This window comes from Podarcis erhardii, assembly GCF_964252035.2.
Source record: "Podarcis erhardii genome assembly, chromosome: 9".
NCBI classification, from domain to species: Eukaryota; Metazoa; Chordata; class Lepidosauria; order Squamata; family Lacertidae; genus Podarcis; species Podarcis erhardii.
Window position 1 is genome coordinate 18,588,602 of NC_138512.1, and position 25,302 is coordinate 18,613,903.

The window sequence follows — 25,302 nt, forward strand, 5'->3', positions numbered from 1 at the left end:
TATGTACAAAAATGCATGTTGCGGGAATACAATTGTGAAAATGAGCAAAAATGCGTTATGTCAGGGAATATGTAAATATAAGGAAAACGTGGCTCACAAAAATATGTATATTAGGCAAAATCGCATACATACATGTAGGAAAAATTCACACTAAAATGCTGGTGAATTTTCAGAATTCTTAAAAAAAAATATTGCAAACTGATGTAGAGAACTGAATTTAAGACTGGTAAAATGAGAAAGTGAAGCAGATTCACCAACCCCTTATCTGGAATCAGACCCTTCTGAAGAGGCACTGGATGAATCAGATGTTAGATGCAAAGGATCCCCTTCACAGGTAGGATTGCATCCTGTTTCCACATGTAGATTAGGCTCCAGAATTGGGGGTTCACATTTTTTTTTGCATACCTAACACAATTGTTAAGCACAATAGCATTTTAAAACACCTTCCACTAAAATTGCAGGACTGTTATGGATGTAGTGCTTTCAGAAGGTGAAATGTTTTCTCAGCAACCCTTATTCACCTCTACTGGCCATTAAAAAAAAATAAAATAGCAATTTCTGATACAGTGGTACCTTGGCTGTCGAACGTAATCCATTCTGGAAGACCGTTCAACAACCGAGACGCAATGGGCTGGCAGCAAATTCAATGGGGAAAATTGTGAAACACGCCTCGGAAGCCATTTGAAAACGGAAGGAATTACTTCCGGGTTCTCGGTGTTTGGGTTCTGATTTGTTCAGCTTCCGAGACGCTCAAAAACCGAGGTTCCACTGTACTGAGACAAAATGATCCTACCCAACCAGGAATCGCATAAGCCAAAATCCTAGGCCACCCTTACAATGGTGTAGCATCAGCTGCTAACACCCAGGGTGGCGCCAGCCCCTGCCACCAACACTGCTGGAGGAATCCCACCCCCAGCGGAACAAAGTAGGGCTGCGCTGAGCCGCCTGCCCGCCTGTGCAAGGAGGAGCCTGACCAGGCCACAGGTGGGGTCACCTGGCCATGCTTGCTCAAAAACTGTGCGCCTGGGGCACCCCTGGCACCCCCACACTACACCCTGATCCTTAACTCCTGTGGGTAAAACGTAAAGGGACCCCTGACCATTAGGTCCAGTCGTGGCCGACTCTGGGGTTGCGGCGCTCATCTCGCTTTACTGGCCAAGGGAGCTGGCGTACAGCTTCCGGGTCATGTGGCCAGCATGACTAAACCACTTCTGGCGAACCAGAGCAGCACACGGAAATGCCGTTTACCTTCCCACCAGAGCGGTACCTATTTATCTACTTGCACTTGACGTGATTTTGAACTACTAGGTTGGCAGGAGCTGGGACCAAGCAACAGGAGCTCACCCCGTCGTGTGGATTTGAACTGCCAACCTTACGATTGGCAAGCCCTAGGCTTAGTGGTTTAGACCACAGCGCCACCCACATCAACTCCTATGGGTAGGTGTGACTAATTCATCATATCCTCCATTTTTAAAGAGATGGGTTTGGTTCCTTGTGTAGCCCAAAGGACACCGTCTACGCATGAGAAGGAACTATGGAGCAAGCTTCACAAAATTATGATAAACAATCGCTTTCTTTGGATTTGCACTATAATTATTATGACACTGCAAGGTCACTATGCCACACTGTCAATCTTAGGTATGCGACAACATCCAATAGCCAATTTGGGGTAAGGGGTATTCTTCATTCCCTCATTCAGGGGCAAACGTTTTCTGCAAAAAGTGCTTTCCTCCTCCTGTTCGGCTCAGTCCTAGACAAATGTACTGGATAACTGGCAAGGGGTCTGTTTATTTAACCAAGTCATACCTAATTTTAAGGGAGCTATCACAATACAGTGCAACCTACATTTTCGTCTACTTCGAAGCCATTACTGTTAAGTGTTGTTGTTATGATAAAATTTCAGGTTTATGAAGCCCACAGAACTTATATTATGCTTATGTTAATAAGGCTTTTGGGTTTGTTTGTTTTTTGTTTTTGCTATTTTATTTTAAACCTTAAATGGAGGGACTAAAACGACATGCAGCATTTTCAAAACAGGCTTTGGTTTGTTTTATTTTACCTTATTTATTAAATTTATATACCACCCTTCACCCATAGAGCTGGTGGTGGCTCACAACACAAAAATACAGGATAAAAAACACAAAACGCGTAATAAAAACAAGAACGAAAATGAAACAATAACCCCCTCCCTGAAACACATTTATAGGGTTTAGCCCTGGTTAAAGTTGAAGTATTACTTCTCCCGCCTTTTATATGAGCCCATTTCCATTGTGCTACAAATAAATTTTTTGATGTGCATGAATAATCAATTTCAGCTAGTAGATCCTAATTTAAACTACATAGAGGTAGGGAAAGTGCTCCCAAAAAAACAGAAATCTCTGAATTGCAACCTCCTACTTTTCCTTGGTTCAAGCTGACAAGATTTTATTTACTGTTAGAGTGGACAGCTTCCTAATCTGGGCATCTTTATAAAATTAGTTATGTATATACAGCGAATCTGTTGCAAAGAAAAGAAAGAGGGTTTTATTTAACTCTGATAGTCTAATCAGTTATCTTCCCAGATAATGACCTACCACTATCACGAAAAATATTCCTCACAGTTTAGAGGCCATTTGGCAATGAACAGTAGCAGCTTCTCTGAAACATGCCACTAGTGGAGAATTTCAGAAGGTTCATTGCCTTCAAAGTTTGCCTTGAAAAGCACCACCAACCAAAAGTAAAAATATTTCTCTCTATATATATTTGTTTATTTGTTTCATAAAATTCATACGCCGCTTGATTATACAAAAACCTCATAGCGGTTTACAAACAAAAAGATAAAATTATCAATAAAAAAATTGACAATAATTTAAGGCCAATGCATGCAGAAAGTCATCAACTGCCTCCGCAGTAATTCAATCCCAAATCTGCAGGAGCAGAATATGGTGTTTTGGGGTTCTTTCGAGATTTAATACAACATCTATCAAGGTTCATGACCAAAACAGGTTTGTTAGAGATCGGAGAGCAGGCTTCCTTCACCTCGGCCCTCCAGCTGTTTTGGGACTACAACGCCCATCATCCTTGACCACTGGTCCTGCTAGCTAGGGATCATGGGACTTGTAGGCCAAAAACATCTGGAGGGCCGAGGTTGAGGAAGCCTGTCGTAAAGGTTGCTTTGAGCACAAAAACGGTAATTGTGTAAGTATACTGAGAAAATACAATTAAGCAATGCTTAATTTAGCAATCATTGGCATTTAGCAATAAATGCAAAATATAGCTCGACTTTGGTCACCTCCCTTACAGAAACAGCCAATGTATCAGACTTTGCTCCTTGGTACATCAAACACATGACAACACAATTTAACATTGCACTATGGCAGCAGAGGCATCTTGGCAAACTGATTATTGTTTGTCATTTCTAAGAAGGATTTCATTCAGTTCAACTTTATTCGGAGTGGAAAAACATAATGTTTTATAAATATAAAAATTGCTGATTGTGCTCCAGTAACTTGTCAAATAACTAAACTGTCCTTAAAATTTTAGTTACTAGAGCACTTAAAATACCTGGGACCAAAACCTGCATGGATTCAGTCACAAAAATTATGCGCAGCGCTAGTGCATTTATATACTTCTCTTCGGAGACGTCAGTGTCCCAGTTTTGAATTTTCCCCAAAACTATTGTGTGTGCTTTTTCTCAAAAGCCTCCATCTGCAAGACAAGAGAAACAGAAATGTGCCTCAATTTAAGGGACAAACGGCCATTTTCCAACGTGCATCTCTTTGGCAGAGGGCCTTCTTGGTGGTGGTGCCTGCCCTGTGGAACGCCCTCCCATCAAAAGTCAAGGAAATAAACAACCACCTGACTTTTAGAAGACATCTGAAGGCAGCAATGTTTAGGGAAGTTTTTAATGTTTGATGTTTTATTCTGTTAAATATTCTGTTGTGAGCCGCCCAGAGTGGGCAGAAACCCAGCCAGATGGGAGCAGAATAAATAATGTTAATGTTAATGTTGTTGTTGTGGTTGTGGTTGCGGTTGTTGTTCCTTTAATATTAAACTTGGCCCAATAACTTTGATCATCGTACAAAGCATCAATATTCTGCAGTTCAGTGCTCACATTTTCAAGGGACACTTACTCAGAGTAGACCCACTGAAATTAATGAACATGACTATGCTAGGTCCATTCATTCCAACAGGTCTGCTCTGAATCAAAGTGATAATGCCACCCATTATCTCCATGCATATCCACAGACAGAACGTTAATAAAGGTAAAGGGACCCCTGACCATTAGGTCCAGTTGCGGACGACTCTGGGGTTGCGGTGCTCATCTTGCTTTATTGGCCAAGGGAGCCGGCGTGTGGCCAGCATGACGAAGCCGCTTCTGGCGAACCAGAGCAGTGCACGGAAACGCCGTTTACCTTCCCGCCGGAGCGGTACCTATTGATCTACTTGCACTTTGACATGCTTTCGAACTGCTAGGTTGGCAGGAGCAGGGACCGAGCAATGGGAGCTCACCCTGTCACGGGGATTCGAACCACCGACCTTCTGATTGGCAAGTCCTAGGCTTAACCCTAGGTTTAACCCACAACGCCACCCGCATCCCAGAACGTTAATACCTAGAGACAAAAGATGCTTTTGGAGTTTATGTAATGATATTATCCTTTACAGACCTGAATTTTGTCAGAAACATGGCAATCTTGCGTTTTATAAACCTACCTATAAATTATTTAAAGTCCTATGTTCAGAATTGACAACATACTGACCTCTGCTTGGATTCCCATCACTTTCTGGGTCCAGCTGTCATGCTGAGCCAGATCTCGACCTATCCTCCTGCTTGGCAGGTGTGCGCTGCCGATCATCTGGTACCTGTTTGGCAGCAGGTGTGACTGGCGCCTCTTTCGAGGCTTCTTTGACAGGGGTAGCCGGCATTTCACCATTGACACTTTCGATGCCACTGACAGACATCAAGTTCTTACGTTCCTTGGAAGCAGACTTGTGTTCCACCTTTGTGACTCTAAACCTGTTGGGACAAAGCTGAGCTATTAAAGCCATCCAGCATTTCACTACCGCCTCTGCAAAATTAGGAAAGGTTTCTCTAAATTTACAATTGTATTAGTTTTGAAATGACTGAGGGGCTTATCACTTTGAAAGACGTAAGACAGATGGTCTTGCTGGGAGACTGTTTTAGGGGGACAGGGGGCGGACGGGTGGTGGGGACTCCCTAGTCCTGAATGGGGTAACTGTGCCCCTGAAGGACCAGGTGCGCAGCCTGGGAGTCATTCTGGACTCACAGCTGTCCATGGAGGCACAGGTCAATTCTGTGTCCAGGGCAGCTGTCTACCAGCTCCATCTGGTACGCAGGCTGAGACCCTACCTGCCCGCAGACTGTCTTGCCAGAGTGGTTCATGCTCTGGTTATCTCCCGCTTGGACTAATGCAATGTGCTCTACGTGGGGCTACCTTTGAAGGTGACCCAGAAACTACAACTAATACAGAATGCGGCAGCTAGACTGGTGACTGGGAGCGGCCGCCGAGACCAAATAACACCGGTCTTGAAAGACGTACATTGGCTCCCAGTACGTTTCCGAGCACAATTCAAAGTGTTGGTGCTGACCTTCAAAGCACTAATCGGCCTCGGCCCAGTACAGTGGTGCCCCACAAGACGAATGCCTCGCAAGACGAAAAACCCGCAAGACGAAAAACCCGCTAGACGAAAGGGTTTTCCGTTTTTCGATGCACTTCACAAGACAAATTTCCCTATGGGCTTGCTTCGCAAGATGAAAATGTCTTGCGAGTCTTGCGATTTTTTTCGCTCCCCCCCCCTTTTTCTAAGCCGCTAAGCCGCTAATAGCCTCTTAGCCGCTAAGCCGCTAAGCCTTTAATAGCCGCTAATCCGCTAAGCCACTAATAGGGTTGCTTCGCAAGACGAAAAAACCGCTAGACGAAGAGACTCGCGGAACGGATTATTTTCGTCTTGCGAGGCACCACTGTATACCTGAAGGAGCGTCTCCACCTCCATCGTTCAGCCTTCTGGCGGTTCCCTCACTGCGAGAAGTGAAGTTATAGGGAACCAGGCAGAGGGCCTTCTCGGTAGTGGTGCCCACCCTGTGGAACGCCCTCCCATCAGATGTCAAGGAAATAAACAACTATCGGACGTTTAGAAGATATCTGAAGGCAGCCCTGTTTAGGGAAGTTTTTGATGTTTGATATTTTATTGTGTTTTTAATTTTTTGTTGGAAGTTGCCTAGAGTGGCTGGGAAAACCCAGCCAGATAGGCGGGGTATAAATAATAAATTATTATTATTATTAACTATCTAAGCAATATGTGAAGTAGGCGGTTAGAAATTATGGCTGCGCTTCAATTACAAATTCTAGAAGAGTAACTATGTTAACAAACTAATGGATGCTCTTTTAAGAATTTGTCCCTCCAGAGCAGAGAGTCTCAAACATTCTACTGCTACGGTAATTCTGAACATAATTCAACTGTTATCATTCCCTAAATATTATTCCTCCACCTCTCTTTTGCACTTTAGTCACCGTTCTTACCAGCACTACAAACATGGGACTTCATCAGAATGTAGATTGTAAGCTGGAGCTTACAAACCATGCAGAAACAAATGTGTTATAACACACCTAGAAATTTGTCTTTGGCTTTTTCCTGTAAAGCAGTTGCACCAAGGGGTCTTGACTCCCAACAGAGTCAGGATGCCCTAGAGTTCCCTGCACCAACGCAAAAACCTACGGGGAAACTTCTCCGTTCACATGGAGCTTCCAAACTCATTTTTTGCACCAGTTCGTCCTCGACAGTACCACAAACAAAGGGAGCCTTATTCCAGCTGCTGTGCAGCTGGGATTACGAGGGACTAAGCCTGCACAGGAAAGAAGCTAGCCAATTTCTGCTGAAGAGACAGACTGGCCTGTTTCACATTGGAGTTGAACTAAACTAGACGTAGGGTTGCCTTATCCTGAAGAGCAAAAAAGAGGACAGCTTGAGGCCTCTTTCCCCAGCTCGGGTTGGCAGAAGCCATGCCTGAGCCCACACCCAACAAACAAACAAACAACACCCCAAATGTTCAAGTTAGAAGGAGAAAGTGTGATGGACCTTTAATACCAAAACCCCAGGCATTTCCTTTAAAATGTAACCCCCCCCCCCGGATGGGAATGCCCCCCCAAAAAGAAGGCATGTCTGAGATTTCCCAGATGTATGGCAACCCTAAACTAGAGTTTAAATGTGAAGGTGCACTACGATCACGGACGCCACCAAAACTGCGAATCCACCACAGTACTGAGAATCAAGAAGAGTTTGGATGAAGAGTTTGGATTTGATATCCCACTTTATCACTACCCGAAGGAGTCTCAAAGCGGCTAACATTCTCCTTTCCCTTCCTCCCCCACAACAAATACTCTGTGAGGTGAGTGGGGCTGAGAGACTTCAGAGAAGTGTGAGTAGCCCAAGGTCACCCAACAGCTGCATGTGGAGGAGCGGAGACGCAAATCCGGTTCCCCAGATTACGAGTCTACCGCTCTTAACCACTACGCCACACTGGCTCTAGTCAAGTCATGGTTTCACCTAAAATGAAATTATAAATGGGCATACCTTCCAACAGACAACACTGTAACCTCCCCATGCCGGGCTCTTCTTGGTTCTTTGGCTTTTTTAGCTGGACTGAACAGGTGCCACCTCTTCTGATTGCAGCGGCTACAGTCACCCGTTCCGGCAACTCCACCAACCGTATGCAAATGGCGGCCTCGGCAAGTGTGTTTCAGCTGAGGACCTCCGGACGATGAGGGAGACACTGGACTTGTTGGACTGCCTGGCGTAGTCGGACTGGTAGGGCTATATTTAAAGAGCAAAAAACACAAACGTTACAGGACAGAAATGTAGTGTGGTATGGTGGTGGACATGTGGTGGACAGAGGACGAGATGGTTGGACAGTGTTCTCGAAGCTACCAGCATGAGTTTGACCAAACTGCAGGAGGCAGTGGAATTCAGGAGTGCCTGGCGTGCTCCGGTCCATGGGGTCACGAAGAGTCGGACACGACTAAACAACTAAACAACAACAATCTACAGTGCCGCTTGTACACATTCATCACCTTTTAGAAAAATATAACAACAATAAAAAAATATCTATTTAAAGAGGAGGAAAAAAAATGCCAGCCATGGAGGGCAGGTGCTGTCACAAGCACAAGTCAATCCACAGTTGGCTTCTCAACAAACTTGCAATGCCAGTTTCTCCCGAGTGAGACCCTGGAGGGAAAATGGTTTGAACAGTGAGTCTGCTTCCAGAACAGCTCTCCCCCATCAAATGTTTGTGCCTGTACACAGCCTAAGTTCAAGTATGTGTAAACAGAGATATTCTTTCACCTGACCTATGTTTCCTTGCCTCCTCATGCTCTATCCTGATCTGTTGGATGTTTAAATTGTTAAAAGTTCCCCAGAAAACTTAGCTTAACTCTGTGAGGCACCATATGCATTGATGATGCAATTATAGGTATATGCGAGCATATTTATTATCTCACGCAGACAGGATTTTTGTAAAAACATGCAGCTGTCTCTAGCTTAATGTAACATGCACCCAACTTTTAAAGACACATATATGAAACTTTTAAGAACTTCACTATTACAGTACAATCTGTCTGAAAAAGCCTGCACTTGCAAACTTCAAACAAACCGCCTTCTGCAACAACCTCAAAAACCATTAACATCTTGTCTCCACCGAATGTGGAGCATAAAATGAAAAAAAGCTTTTACCTTTCAGGATCATATACAGAGTTATCTGCCACCATGGCCTTCAGAACATCAGCATTAGCTGCAAGAATGACATAAATAAGAAATACTTAACATTTTGGAGTTGATCTCTTTGAACACGGTTGGCCTAACTTGGACATTACGCACACTTATATCAATAAGATAACATGCCGCAAATAACTTTCGTTCTACTCCTGACCCCAAAGCAGTTTGAATCCTTGGGAAAATATCTCGTTGGCATGTATGAATGAGAAAGTGTATACGGTGTGTGCTGTGAATTAAGAGTCCTAAATTAAATGTCTTCATTACTTCCAAAGGCTGCATATTGGTGGAGATAAGAGGCAGTTCAAAAAGTGGGAGGGGTCTCCCCCCCCGGCCCCCACCATTCCACCTCTCTCTCATTTACACATATACAGTGGTGCCTCGCAAGATGAAATTAATTCGTTCCGCGAGTCTCTTCGTCTTGCGGTTTTTTCGTCTTGCGAAGCACGGCTATTAGCGGCTTAGCGCTATTAGCGGCTTAGAAAAAGAAAAAAAACTCGCAAGAACTCGCAAGACGTTTCGTCTTGCGAAGCAAGCCCATAGGGAAATTCGTCTTGCGAAGCACCTGAAAAAAACGGAAAACTCTTTCGTCTAGCGAGTTTTTCGTCTTGCGAGGCATTCGTCTTGCGGGGCACCACTGTATCTTGAAGCCATTTTGATTGAGAAAAGCATTGGAGAGAAAAAAATGATTGCCGGGGGTGATCTTTGTGGATCTAGCAGCATATGGTGTGAGGTGGTTCATAAATATTCCTCCCCCTCTCCTCTGGCTGCTGATACATGTCTAACTGATGCCTCCAACTGGAGCCAAAGGAAACTTAATAAAAATGAGCCTAAATTCTGCAGATGGGAGGCATAGTGAGGAGGGGAGGCTGTAGGACAGAGGCTCCTCATTATCTGCACATTCATATTTTTTAAATAGCCGTATCGCATACCTTCATTTTTCATAATGTAGTCAACTATTTTCCCCACGGTGTCACCATTATCATTCGTACTTTCGTTCAGCTCTGGAAAGAGAAAGAAAGATTCGGCTTGTGGGCTGGATAAATAACCAGCCAGGACTGGAGATGTAAAGAATCTGGTAAAGTTAAAGCTATGGTGGCTGGGGTGGGGAGCAATGTCTCCCTGAGCAGGGAGGAATAGGAAAATTGCAACAATGCCATGTTTTCCTCCTTATCTAACCTTACTTTGCTGTTTATCATAAGATGCACTGTTTAATTTTACCATTTGACATATTGATGAAATTTACTCAGAGTGAAAGGTAAGACTACTTTTATTGCCATAAAAATAAAATGTATGCACATAACTTATTTTAATAACCGAAGTCTTGCTTTTCCAGTGTGATGGATATGGCCTGTTTTTGTGGACAATTTTGTGAAGTTCAGGTGTAATGCTTATCAGTTCTGGCCTTGGATTATGTTCAGCAATACAGTAGTACCTCGGAAGTCGAACAGAATCCATTCCGGAAGTCCGTTCAACTTCTGAAACGTTTGGAAACCAAGGCACGGCTTCCGATTGGTTTCCGATTGCACAGGCGTGCCAGAAACAATAGCAGAAGCAGAAGCAGACCTTCGGTTTCTGAAACAAGTTCGAAAACCAGAACACTCACTTCCGGTTTTCGATCTTTCAGGAGCCGGAATGTTCGACTCCCAAGGCGTTCAAGAGCAGAGTTACGACTGTAATACCTTTAGCCAGGAAATAGTTATGGGAAATTAGTAAACTACACAGGTATCATATTATGAAAATCACAGGCCCTGGGCCAAAACCTTGCTAACCTGCTGAATGATCTGGCTCTGGTCATCAGGGAAATAAATAAATCAACTGCAAGGTTAAGCACAGTTTTGCAAGTTTCCAAGGTCCACCTGAACAGAGCTTGCAGATCACCAGTGGTATATAGACCAGTTTGAGAGCCTCTGATCCAAGCACTATAAAAATGGAGTTAATGCTTGCTGTTCCTTATTTCCATATTAGCACAGGCACCAGTCTTTTAAATCATTCTCGCCTACCTATCTTTTCCCCAAGCTGCTCCTCCTCTTGCTCAGATTCTGTCGTACAGCGATATCCTTTCTTCTTTAGCATATGGCAGATGAAAACCCCCAGGAGTCCCATGAGGAAAAAGACAGGAATCAGGAAATACGCAATATATTCGGGGTGCTGCCCATTTCCTGACGATCCACTTTCAGGTTTATTTGCGACATCATCTGCGCTATGGCTTGCCAAGGTACGAGGGCCCCCTATGAAAACAAGGGGGGGAGAAAGACTACAAAATTAGTGGGATTTGTACAGCAATGCTGATATTTTATGCTTTCTACAGCGCTTCTCAGTCCAGAAACTAAATGTTCCCCAAATGAGCAAATCCTGAATCCTGTAGCCAAGTATGTATTTTATTTTGATGGCAAGTAAAATTGAATTCTATAATGCAACTGTTTAAATTACTTTAATTTAGCTGTTCTGCTTAAGCATAATTATAGAGTTAACAACATAATTATAAATTTGATTTATCCACTGCATTGCATTATAATGTTACCATATTTCATTATTTTTATGCATTAAAAGAATGAATTCATCAACACGGGCCTTGCTTGTGGAAATATATAATCAAACGTACTGACTCAATTCATACAATCACACCATACTACTTTGTTCAAAAGTGGCCAGCAATGGTTTGCAACTCTGTATGACAACCAGCACCAGAAAACCTTGGAAAAACCATTGTCACAGCCATGCCTCTGTCTCCAAAGGCACCATGGAAACAGGAGTGAAATTAAGAAAGCCAAGTGCTGAGAAGAGTTGAAATGAAAGCAGACAAGCAGCTTTAAATCAGTTTGTTTATTCCAAATGCTAAAAAAGAAAGAAAATTGAGCCTGTATAAAGCCTCTGAGTGCTTCAGAAATTCCCACAATGTAGTATGCAATATTTCAAGTTATACCAGACTATCTTTGTACACAAAGAGAAAATGTGACATTTTAAGTAAAACTGGAATAGTTCACACCTTCTTTGAATTCTTCTCTTATTCTAGACGGAAGCTAAGCTGTAGCCCTTTCTACTTTATACCTCCACTTAATTTCTAACACTCTAATATTTAATCATGCCTTCCTCACAAAACCACAGTACCAGCAGAGACACTTATTTACACAGAGCTTCTAATGGTAAAGCCCAAGCAATATTTATATATTCCCAATTTCTGAAAAATTTGCAAATGTGACTTCCCGCTGAACATCCAGCTTTGCTTCTGATGTTTGGGATAGATCAAACGGTCTGTCCGCAGGTGGACAGAAATTCATAGCGATGGTTTCCCTTCATCTGCAATGTGCTAATTAGGAGAGCTGCCAGAATTCACAGCCATTCCTAGACAAAACTGTAGTTTTGATGTGTAGCTTCCATTCCCCCCCCCCTTGGGTTCCTCTCTCTTTTTGACAAACAGAATCACATAAGGAATCCAACAGTGCAATCACATCAGAGACTGTTCAGCAGTTGTTGTTGTTGTTTAGTCGTTGAGTCGTGTCCGACTCTTTGTGACCCCATGGACCAGAGAACGCCAGGCACTCCTGTCTTCCACTGCCTCCCGCAGTTAGGTCAAACTCATGCTGGTAGCTTCGAGAACACTGTCCAACCATCTCGTCCTCTGTCACCCCCTTCTCCTTGTGCCCTCAATTTTTCTCAACATCAGTGGTTTAGATCTATGCCTAGGGTGGAGCAGAGGTGTAACAAAACAGATGTTTATATTGAAGTACAGTGGTACTTCGGGTTACATACACTTCAGGTTACAGACGCTTCAGGTTACAGACTCCGCTAACCCAGAAATAGTACCTATGGGTTAAGAACTTTGCTTCAGGATGAGAACAGAAATCGTGGTCCGGCAGCACAGGGGCAGCAGGAGGCCCCATTAGCGAAAGTGGTGCTTCAAGTTAAGAACAGTTTCAGGTTAAGAACGGATCTCCGGAACGAATTAAGTACTTAACCCGAGGTACCACTGTATAGCCAAGAGGAGACAGTTCCCTTGACTGACTGACTATAATTGCAAAAATGAGACTTTCTGCAGCACCAAGTATCTTTATTTTTCCACTAAAATATGAAGAAACTGCTCTCAGAGACCTAAGTTGATGAGGAGCAAACTAAATTAGACAGGTGATGAAAGTCAGCCAGAATTTCATGCTGCTAACCCACAAGTCTGTCTGTGCAAGCTTGCTAAAGTTAGCCCCTTCTATCAGGAGGAAGTTCTACTCAAAGTAAAGGCACAAGGCTTTCCGCTCTTTAATAGCAGTAATGATGTCATTTCATCTTCCTAATCTAGCCCTTGAGGAAGCTTGCAAGCAGAAAACAAAAAGGAAGCTGGCAGACAAACGGCAAGAAATGTTTTCCGCAGGGTGAGAAAAATGATCCTCATAAGTTCATAAGTTCTATCACAAAAGCAACAAGAGTGAATAGCTGCTAGATATATGTTTGTGTTTTACTTTAAGGCGGTCAGTGGATTAAACAGTTTTTAGCTAATAATAATAATAATAATTTATTATTTGTACCCTGCCCATCTGGTTGGGTTTCCCCAGCCACTCTGGGCGGCTTCCAACAAAAATTAAAAATACATCAAAATGTCACACATTAAAAACTTCCCTGCCTTCAGATGTCTTCTAAATGTCAGGTAGTTCTTTATCTCTTTGACATCTGATGGGAGGGCGTTCCACAGGCTGGGCGCCACTACCTTCGTAGATTGATCCTGGTGGGTACTGTTTCTCCAGCATGTCACCCAGGCAGTGGCAAAGCAGAACCCTCCAGCTAGCAGGATTGAACCCTCTGCTCATCAGCTGTTGAGCAGAGGGCTCAATCCTGCTAGCCCTGCTCCTTCTGTACTTCCCTCCGGGGAACAAGCCATGCCTCCTCTTACCACCACCATCAGACGACGGACAGGAGAGTGGTCTTAACTACCTGAAGAAGTTGGCCCACAGGGCTGGGTGGAGATAATAATCTGACCCACTGGACGATAGGAGTTCATCACTCCTGCCTAATGGACTAGATCTGAATACCAGATCATCTCCCAGTTTCCTGGAACAATTGTCCTTCTGTAATTCACAGCTGACTTCATTTTAATTTCTGACTGATCAAATGCCCAACCTTGCATGTGCTCTACAGCAGCTGGTGCTTACAAAAACCGAAGCAGTTTGCTGAGTTTGCCTCTATGCTCCTATCAATTTGCAAATTTTAACTTTGATGTTTACTGGCATTTTTATTTGTATATTTTCTTTTGTGCTCCAAATTTAACCAAATCGGCTGAAATCATGCATAAGCAGTATTGAGAAACCTGAGAGGGATAAAAAAAAAAAAATCAAAGTAGCCATGTTGGTCTAATAGTGTGTGGTTAATATCTTCAGGAGTACCAATTTTTTTTTATTAAAAGAGAGTAGGGTTAGCGAGTTTTGAATTCACCAAAGTTCATCAGGATAGGTGAAAAATATTGGGACATGAAAGAACTCTCACTTCTTTGTGCATTTTTAAGTCGACCCTGATAAATACAGCTTTTGGACTTTACAAAGATAGTTGATGAAACTGATCTTGTCTTTACTAACAGAACAGCAAAATGTAAGGCGTATCACACTGCTTCTGTTCCTGCTGAATTCGCTATTCAACGCTCAGCAAAGCTGATCTTTCTCTTCCAAAAAAAAAACAAACACACACACACACACACACACACACCAAGATTCACTAAACACCAAACAGAAACTGCAACATGGCTCCTTTTTTAAAAATATAGCTGAGCACCTTGGAGGGGGAGTTATGTGAGTATAAAAAGTGTAAGTAGTGGCCTATTTTACGGGGTGCTAATAAGTATTACCGAGTTAACATAAGGTATTAAGTACAACAGTACCTCGGGTTAAGAACTTAATTTGTTCTGGAGGTCCGTTCTTAACCTGAAACTGTTCTTAAGCTGAAGCAGCACTTTAGCTAATGGGGCCTCCTGCTGCCGCCGCACTGCCACCGCGCGATTTCTGTTCTCATCCTGAAGCAAAGTTCTTAACCCGAGGTACTATTTCTGGCTTAGCGGAGCCTGTAACCTATGACTACATCTGATGTAACACTAGTAATACATGATGGGAGAAGAGGCCTGGGGGGGGGATGAAAGGGGGGGCTGTTTTTTCCACACCTTCACATCTCTAGACAGGAGAGGGAAGTGAATGAACATGGAGCTAAACTGATCAACTAGTAAGAAACAGTAAACATTAGCCTCCCACCTGCCAGCCAAGAACATGCATATAGACAGAGACAGCCCTCTTACACCAGCCCCTGCCTATGTGGTACCCCTCCAGAGCCAGCGTGGTGTAGTGGTTAAGGGCGGTGGACTCGTAATCTGGTGAACCGGGTTCGATTCCCCGCTCCTCCACATGCAGCTGCTAGGTGACCTTGGGCCAGTCACACTTCTCTGAAGTCTCTCAGCCCCACTCACCTCACAGAGTGTTTCTGGGGCAGGAAGGGAAAGGAGAATGTTAGCCGCTTTGAGACTCCTTCGGGTAGTGATAAAGCGGGATATCAAATCCAAACGTTCCTCTCTCTCTGTCCAGACTAACTTCGGTTTGGGAACAGACTTCCAGAATGGATTAAGTTTGAGAACCAAGGTCCCACTGTAATTCACAACCACCAGAGGGCACCAGGTTGACACAGGCAAGAGAATTTTTGAGAGCAATTTTCCTAAAATGAAGCCAAAGTGTTCGATCTAGTAGAATCAACACAGTCACGCTTGGATTGTAGCACTTTAAATTGCAGGTGATGGATTTTTTTTATATTAAAAAAACTTTGCAATTTTAAAAAACCATCTCAGCACCAGGTAAAGCTAAAATCCAGTAAATGATACATTCTAGTGCCAAGATTTGCAGAAATCAGTCTGATGTTTAGAGAAAGCAAATCTTGGAACTTATTTAGATTTCCCTTCTCACACAAACATAAACCAACCATAAAATCACAACTCTCTTTGAAGTTCATCTTGCATCCTTTAGCTAGCCCAATAGGGATTAAGTAATACATCTGTATGGTTAAGTTAAGGATCAGGAAATTATGGTCAAGTAAAGCTGTAAGGTGAGTCTCAAAAGGTAATTGTAATCAAGTTATCCATACTTGACTTCACGGTTAAGATGGACCCAACCTCCCTTATGTAGCTATCCATTCAAATTCTCTTCTGTCCTTTGCCTCCACAGAAATGTGCTGCTTGCCCCTGCTGTCTCAACTTTTTCTCTCCCTGTTAGCTGTTCTCTCCCTGCAATGTAGCTTCTACCATTCACAGGAACCACTAACCATTTCCTCACTGGTAAATCCAAGGGTCTCTGCAGCCTATAGCCTCCTTCTCCTGCTTCCTGACCTCTCTGCTGCCTTTGATAATTGATCAAAGTTATCACTTGCCTAACTCTCTTTGTTCCCTAGGTCTTCATGATACTATCCTTCATTAATTTTATTTCTGTGCAATCAATTCTTTTAACGCTGCCACAAGTGAAAAGGCCAAGCTTGGTTTTTCTCCTCCCCTCGTTCCAGCCGCCAAGTCTATTCAAAATTCAGCTACCATAATCACTCGCCTCAGCCACCACTCCAACCACAATTGTTCTACATAAGCACCTGCACTAATACCCTGTTCACTCCCAGATCCAGCACAAGCACCTCATTTATAGTTTCATGGTTCTTCATAGTTCCCCACTGACCTGATTATCTCTTTGCTTTTATATCCAGATACATCCCTGTCCATGAAGTCTCCTGGCAAATGAAGTAAATGTGCACTCACCCTGTTTATCCCACCTACCATTTCCATCACCTTCCTTGGTTCTTTTCCCACGGTAAAATTTTAAACTGTAAGCTCCTCAGGGCAGGGACCTGTCATCAAATAGTTTGTATATACTGTACTGTTTTTAACACTTGATTGGGAGCCGCCCAGAGTGGCTGGGGAAACTCAGCCAGATGGGCGGGGTATAAACAATAAATAATAATAACAATAACAATAACAATAATTGTAAAGCACCATGCCCAACGGGTGATAAAAAGGATCCCTTCTTCTGACATAAGAAGACTTCCACTGGAAGGAGGGAACTTTTGGATCCAACCCATTGCTCTCCCCCCCCAAAAAAAAACCCTGTAATTATTTAAAGGTTTTTAAACAATAACACAATTCAAACCCAACACATTTACAATATGATTTGAAAGGTGATGTACATACAAATGTGTAAGGTATTTTCTTGTTCCAAGGATCACCACACAACACAATCCACAGGTAAATTCGCATTCACACCCACCCACGTTCTCCCATGATGTGGTACAGAGAGGTGAGGATCCACATGATTATCCATATAGTTTATAAAAGTGGAACAGAGCTTATCAAGCCTGTCCTAATAAACCCATTGATGGCAATATATTAGAACCATCAACTTATAAGCATGCATGAAATTTCAGGTGAACAAAGCAAGCCAGTGGGCATAATATATGACTAGACTTGTCCACTAAAAAAACCTCAAATCAGCTTTTTGTAGAATTACAATGTAGAGCGCTTAATCATAAACTGACACATATTTTCTGGCATGTGCCCCATTAATAACCTTGCAAATCAAGCTGTTCCTAATTTTCCATGTCCTCTTATTATTGAAAGAAAGCCTCCAATTTTTTAAAAAAATATTGTTTGCCAATAGATTTTTTTTTTTAATCACATAATGGATAGTTTCCCATCTTAAAACATCCTGTTCCAGCACAGTACATAAATCTGTCGTGCACATGCAATAATTTTATGGGACCAAAAAATAAATTCTCCATGACGAGGATTCTTTACAAAAGTTTCAAAGCAATGACGGAGCTTTTAACAAATGCAAAAAGAATGCACCACACATTCCCCTCTCCCGCTGCTGCTGAGATGCACTCCTTTGCGACAAAGTACCTAATGAAAAAATAAATTAATGAGCATACTGTAGATTGATGCAAAATGTGTACATAGAAGGACAACAAGTTCCTATTTAAACATGTGTCAGTTTCAGCAGCCATATGCATAACATACTAATTGTGGGCCAATCATTTATTGCTTTATTTAAATCCTGCTCTTCTTTCAAACGTAACAAAATTCTGGTTACGACAACGAAAAGAGCATGTTATGAAATATATCAGCCCTGCAGAATATCATTAGATCAAACTATGCCAAGAAAACTTAAGAGCAAAGCTGAAGGCTAAAAAAGACAGCAACATTTTTCAGCGCCTCATTCTTGAATATAAAGGAGTAGAAAATTGAAATGAACCTGAGAATCACACACTGGCTTGTTAGAAATTACTGGTGTTTGCTTTCAAAGGGCAAAACTCTATTTTGACACCAAGCAAGCAGTCAGTATGTAGTTCCATGTTTATCTAAGGAAAACAAGGCCTGGTTTTTCCCCACCACCAGTTACTGCTTCTCATTCAACCTCACTTGTCCCAGAAATATTTTTAATTCATGGTTAGGAGAACCAGAGAGGGTAGGCCCAGTTAGAAATGCTATCCTTCTTGCTATAACTATTAAGTGCCACACTTTTTATTCCAATCAACTTTCATTAGGATGGAGAATGGAAACAGAATCATTTTCCTGATCGTCGTTCCAAGAACCCTAAACACCTTCCTGGAATAAAAAAAGGTAAAGGAACATGTATATTCCTGGAATATACAGATTCAGTCCAAAGGCTTGTCCAGTCACTTTCCACTTTCCCAGGAAAACCTGCTGTTTGCCACCAAATCAGAACAAATGGCAACAGCAGTGTTCAAAATTAGCCAGGTGTAGGCATGTTTTGTGACTGGCATGGGTCCAATTGCAACCACATGGAGATTTCTGGATGCCAGGATGGCGACTGACATTGCTGGCTGGCTGGCTGGCCGGCTCCTCTAGCTTTCTTAAGCAGGTAAGCAGAAGCTTATTTATTGAACATTCTTTCACCTATGGTGGACGTGGCCAAGGATCAAGGCTTTCTGGGAAATGATCTATAATGAAATGAAAAAGGTATTTAAATATACCTTTCTGAAGAAACCAGAGGCCTTTCTCCTGGGCATGGTCGGCCAATTGGTGCCAAAGAAGGACAGAACTTTTTTTATGTATGCCACAACAGCAGCAAGAATACTTATTGCAAAATACTGGAAGACACAAGATCTACCCACTCTGGAAGAATGGCAGATGAAGGTGATGGACTATATGGGACTGGCAGAAATGACTGGCAGAATCCGAGACCAGGGAAAAGAGTCGGCGGAAGAAGACTAGAAGAAATTTAAAGACTATTTACAGAAATATTGTAAGATTAAGGAATGTTAGAATGATGTTGGACAGAAATTAAGTGGTTTCCAGCTGTAATGCTCAAGAGAATATAAAAAAAGGTTTAGAAATAAGCAAAAACTAATGGTGAAGATTTGCTGAACTAACAATTTGAATTGGAATACAAAAAAGGGAGGTATGAGGAGGTCTGGAAAATAAGTTAAAAGAAAATAAGTAATGGAAATTCTATGTGTTTTTAATTGTTTTTATTTTTGTATTTTTGTTATTTTTTCTTTTTATTTTACATTGTATTATTTTTTGAAAATTTTAATAAATATTCTATAAAAAAAAAAAACAGAAGCTTATTTATTGATTTATATCCCATATATACAGTCCTTTTTCCCCCCAGAGAGTACTCTAAGGGTATGAAGTACTGGCACATCTCCTTTTTTGTTGTCAAAAAGTGTGGCACTGCAACAACTTCATGGTGAGAACTGGCACCTATTTTACTAGGGGGAAAAGCACTGCATGGTTCACACCCTCCTGAGTTACTCCTTGCTACAACAACCCTGTGAGGTAGGATAAGAGACTGGGACAGACCCACGGTCCCCTAGTGAGCTTCTTGACCAGGGGTCAGCAAACTTTTTCAGCAGGGGGCCAGTCCACTGTCCCTCAGACCTTGTGGGGGGCCAGACTATATTTTGAAGGGAAAAAATGAACTAATTCCTATGCCCCACAAATAACCCAGAGGTGCATTTTGAATAAAAGGACACATTCTACTCATGTAAAAACAAGCCAATTCCTGGACCATCCGCGGGCCAGATTGAGAAGGCGATTGGGCCGGATCTGGCCCCCGGGCCTTAGTTTGCCTACCCATGTTCTTGACTGAATGGGGATTTGAACCCCGATCTCCCAAGTCTGAGTCCAGCCCTCTCACCACTACACCACACTGGCTTCCTAGAGTGCTCTGATAAGGTAAATAAATATGAGGAAAGCCAAATGTCACTTAGAGAAAGATCTAAAATATTTTCATTGAAATAATTTTCATTCTAAATTTGTTTTATTCTGGATTGTTTTGTTTGATGTTTTGATGTGTTGCAAACTGCTTTGAGATTTTTCTTCTTTAAAATATAAAGTGGTACAGAAAATAATAATAATATGATTATATAGCCGAAATAAGGCAAGGAGCTTTCAGCATGACTGAGAGAGCCCAAGTCATTACAGAAATAGAAATCGTTTCAGGAAAAAAACCCTAATTTGGGAGAAAACCAAACAACAACTGAGCATGCTCAGAATGTCAAGTGTCTGTTGTGAGGACTAAAAATAGAAAAACTGGGTTTGGGGGAGAAATATAATGCAATGCCCTGAAAAAAGGCCAGGCTGGCAGGCAAACTTCAAACTGCAACATTTTGTGGCAGATCAGATCCCTCATACAGAATCATCTAATCAATGAATTGTAGAATTGAAAGGGACCACGAAGGTCATCTACTCAAAACTCCCTGCAATGCAGGAATCTTCTGCCCAATTTGGGGCTTGAACCCATGACCCGACTGAGCTATTTGATGAAGCTGCCTTTTCAGTTATATACATTTGAAACAACTGTAGCAGACTTTTAAAAAGAAACCTTAGTCTAAAAATGTATGTGCCAGGTACATGCATACATATAACATAAGCTCCTTCTTTTAAAGTACAGGAAATGTCTTCATGTCAATACAGTCATACGAGATACCCACAATAAAAGCATGAGCTCCAGTTTAATCACTTTTTAACAATCTGTGCGATCCCTGACCACATCAGTCCACAGAAAAAGTTTTGCAGATTTCCAATAACAACTTCCAATGTAACTCAGCCAATGAACAGTTTCATTTTCACCTTCCAAAACCCAACACAGTTTCAGCCCATAAGTAGGCTCTCATTGCACAGTCTGCGTACTACAAGTAAATAGCTCAGGGAAGCTCAAAATACTGAGGATGGGGGAAAGTAAGGGAGATCGTAGAGAAGGAACAGCTGTACATGAGACAATTTAATAGTGTTTGGGTTTTAATGTAAGTACTCCAAGGCCAGATTTCCTTATTCCAAAAACCAGTGTTGTGTCTAAGATCCAGGACAGAGAATTAGCAGATTGCAAGAGAGTGACAGATAGACAGAAACTACCCTTGATTTTCAGCAACATAGTACACTATCAGCAAATCACAAAAAGTATTCGTTAAATTAACCCATCCCCAAAAAACTAATTAACCAAAGAATGTAACCGTTTTAATCCTCCATAACACAACACCAATGAGTCACAGTTCTATGATCTATTGCTGTTATAGGAAAGAATGACAGTTATGAAAGCAGACAGATTCCAACCATTGTGACTTAGTATCCTGTAAAATAGAGAACTTGAAAAGGTGATAGAGGGCAGAAATGAATTAAAAATACTAAAGGAGGGACACACTAATGGCTACTTTTTACTTTATAGTAACATAGATTATCTGCCACCATTTACCAACCCAGTTCTGCAGCTGCTTCACTGAACTATCTTTCCATCACAGCTCCACGTACAAATATATTAATAAACATAATAAAATTTACAACTATTAACTACCCTTCAAAGTACGTTCACAAAGGTGGTTAACACATAAAATAAAGCAGCTATGTAATTTCTTTTTAGTTATCTTGAACATGCACTAGCTAAGTGGGGCACAATTAAGTGGACTGAACTTTTGACTGAGGGAAAGTCAACGGAGGCATTACAAAAAAAAAATCTGTACGTTAAGGAATCAGCATGCAATCTGAGTGACAGTATTCCCAAATGCAGCAATCTGTTTCATTGCACTCAGTTGGAACTTCCTTGCATACAGAAAAATGCATACATGTGGTATTGTTGCAGAGAATTGATTTACACATAAATTTACACTCTAGTATTCCTACAAATAAGTGCCTCCCGTGGAGGAATCTTGTAACGTGGGCTCACAGTGGCATCTGGCACTATTTCACTGTAAATCTGGTAATAAGATGAGGATAACTGAAATTATTCAGAAGTAATTACACAGCAAGAAACAGCAGGAGGATTGCAATAGGGGGCTGGGGAACGAAGACACCAAAGTGCTATTTCTGGATGAATAATTTCTTTGGAACAAAGATTTAGGTGAAGCCAGTGATCGGTTGCAAAAAGAATGAAAAATACAACGACCTGTGAGGCATAGTCTACTATCAATTTTGCCGATTGTTCTGTATATATCACCTCGACTCCTTTTATGAAGTGAGGCAGAGTCCACCAGTCTCAAATTCTTAATCCTAGAGAGTGCAAGAACAGCTGTGGTTATCTGGAGAAAGCCTAGCGGCTCTTTGCACATGCCCTGAAGCACAGTGTCACAGCTGAGCTGGCTGGGAGTCAAAATAGCCTCTGGAAATGAACTTGAACTCAGGATAGGATTGCTCAGCGGCCGAAACCAGATGTTGTCATTTTGCACAACGGAGGTTGTAACAAGCCCAACCCTTGGAGATCATGTATTTATTTTCCGGTTGAGGAAGAACCATTATGGGGAAAGAAAGAAAAAAAACCTATAAAGAAAAAGACTGAACTAGAATCGGACGTGCAATTTAAAACACACACACACACACACCACTGCCCCATTGATGTGGGTTTACAGCAGCCTGACATACAGCAGCTGAGATCCACCTAAGGGATAAGCTTCTGCTTGCTAATCTGCCAGGAAAAGCTTAGTTTCTGCATAACAGGATGGCCCAGTTGGGAAAATTAGTAACAAAAAAGGTGGCGCCAACCTTAAGCAAGGAGTAAGAGAGGGAGCGGGGCTGGAGGGAGGGCTTCAAAAGTCAGGCGGGAGTGGAAATAAAAAATTAATCAACAGCAAGTTGGGAAGTGCTGGAAGAAAAGCAGGTGAATAACGGAGATTCACGGGGGAAAGAGAAAGAGAGGCCCCCACGATGGAGGGCAAAATGCAACTGCACCCCACACCTCCCCATCCCAAAATGCAAAATATAAAGTCTGCGCCCAGAAGGAGGAAGCCTTTTCCGCACCCACCGGGAGCCGAGCGGTTGCCCGCCTGGGCGGACGCGGCTTGGAAGAAAGCAGCCGGGTAGGCGGGCGTCGCGGCCGGTCCTTGAGGAGCCATCCCTGGGCGAGGAGACCACCCGCGTCCCGGGACACTAGGGCGCCTGGGCTGCTGGGGCGTCTGCGGCGCGCGCAGCAAATCTCCCCCAGTCCGCCCGGGCGCGGCTCTGGCGTCGAGGCTCCGCCCACCTCTTCTCCATTCCTCCCCCCCCCCAGGGGGGAAAGAGGACTGAGCATGCGCGGTGACGGCGCCGCTCTTCGGCAAGGCTGAGGGGAAGGCGGAGTTTCACTGTGGAAAAGGCAGCTGGAGGCGAGCAGGCGGCTTTTGCCTCAGTCGGGCGCTGTCCAGTCAGGCGCTCTCGCGCCGCGAGGCTGCAGCGCCGAGCGAGCAAAGTCCCAGGCAGTGACTTTGCTCGACTGAGGAGTGCAGCAACTGTAACCCTAAAGCACTTTCATAGAATCATAGAATCACAGAGTTGGAAGAGACCCCAAGGGCCATCGAGTCCAACCCCCTGCCAAGGAGGAAACACCATCAGAGCACTCCTGACATATGGTTGTCAAGCCTCTGCTTAAAGACCTCCAAAGAAGGAGACTCCACCACACTCCTTGGCAGCAAATTCCACTGTCAAACAGCTCTTACTGTCAGGAAGTTCTTCCTAATGTTTAGGTGGAATCTTCTTTCTTGTAGTTTGGAACCATTGCTCCGTGTCCGCTTCTCTGGAGCAGCAGAAAACAACCTATCTCCCTCCTCTATGTGACATCCTTTTATATATTTGAACATGGCTATCATATCACCCCTTAACCTCCTCTTCTCCAGGCTAAACATGCCCAGCTCCCTTAGCCGTTCCTCGTAAGGCATCGTTTCCAGGCCTTTGACCGTTTTGGTTGCCCTCCTGTGGACACGTTCCAGTTTGTCAGTGTCCTTCTTGAACTGTGGTGCCCAGAACTGGACACAGTACTCCAGGTGAGGTCTGACCAGAGCAGAATACAGTGGCACTATTACTTCCCTTGATCTAGATGCTATACTCCTATTGATGCAGCCCAGAATTGCATTGGCTTTTTTAGCTGCCGCGTCACACTGTTGGCTCATGTCAAGTTTGTGGTCAACCAAGACTCCTAGATCCTTTTCACATGTACTGCTCTCAAGCCAGGTGTCACTGTTCTGGGGAGCAGGGTTGTCAACTTGAATAAAATATTTGGGATTTGGGGTGGGGTGGCTGGTAACAGTCTGTGACGACGTTTTACAAACTTCAGTACCTGCATTGTATGTATTTAATCTGCAACTGCAAGTACACTGAGAAAATATTATATGCTCATACTTCAAAAGAGTGTGTCTTGTGTAGTTTTTTATAGGAAGGAAAAGAGAACTAATTTAAAGAGTCGAGCAACCCATTGCTGCCTTCCACATGCTCTGCAAATGGAAACTAGAGTCTAATTCGCACGTTTTTAAAAACTTATTTTTTATTAAAGATTTATTGGTTTACAAAAGTATGGGCAATGGCTCTTTTTTCAAGTTACATTTTTCTACAGATCGGTTTCATTTGTTATGCTCCAAAATCCAACTATTCTGGACAACGGCCATATGAGGAATATGCAAAATAACTAAGCAAGTATTAGAAGTTACCCCAGGACTGGCCCTACTAAACATCTTCCAGGATCATAATGTCTACTCACATCACAAAGAGCTAATTCACATTTTTGGGTGGCAGGGCAGCAAATCCCGTTTCACCTCAAGGAGTAACCAGGCCATGCTGCACTTGCGCCTCAAACTCCACACTGAAATGTTAAGAAACTCTCAAGTCATTGATGAAAGTTCTTCAGTTTGTTGAGCTTTGGGGGGGGGGTGAGAGATTTCAAAGATCCATCCAATTTTCGAAATTCCACCAGGGCACTAATTCCATGGCATCCCTATGTAGCGTCCCTACATCTATTGACCTCAAAGGGCTTTGCTTTAGGAAAGCTGATAAGCTTTGATGTGGCTGGCGAGGAAGAAGAGGAGGAGGAGGAGGAGGAGGAGGAGGAGGAAGAAGAAGAAGAAGAAGAAGAAGAAGAAGAAGAAGAAGAAGAAGAAGAAGAATGGGTTAAAGTGGAGAAGAAAATATGTTGCTGGCAAAAGAGTGTGTCTACAATCAAGGTTTTGTCCTTTGGGGGATCTAAGTAGTGATGGTGAGCAGAAAACATATCTCACTCGAGACAAATGCATGCCACTGAAGGCATGTTCATCCCTCACATTTGACAGCTCAGTGTTATGCCTAGCTAG

General features: G+C 42.8%; 1 protein-coding gene across 1 annotated transcript; it reads right to left on the minus strand.

The window, feature by feature from the left end:
• Positions 1–540: 540 nt before the first annotated feature.
• Positions 541–23,217, minus strand: RELL1 (RELT like 1). Its single transcript, XM_081875988.1, has 7 exons — positions 23,013–23,217; positions 10,770–10,997; positions 9,699–9,770; positions 8,728–8,785; positions 7,573–7,812; positions 4,740–4,996; positions 541–3,687 (listed from the first exon to the last, which is right to left on the minus strand). The coding sequence occupies exons 1-6, from the start codon at positions 23,101–23,103 to the stop codon at positions 4,777–4,779; spliced, it is 909 nt and encodes a 302-aa protein (XP_081732114.1). The 5' UTR covers positions 23,104–23,217; the 3' UTR covers positions 541–3,687; positions 4,740–4,776.
• Between the last annotated feature and the right edge of the window lie 2,085 nt (positions 23,218–25,302).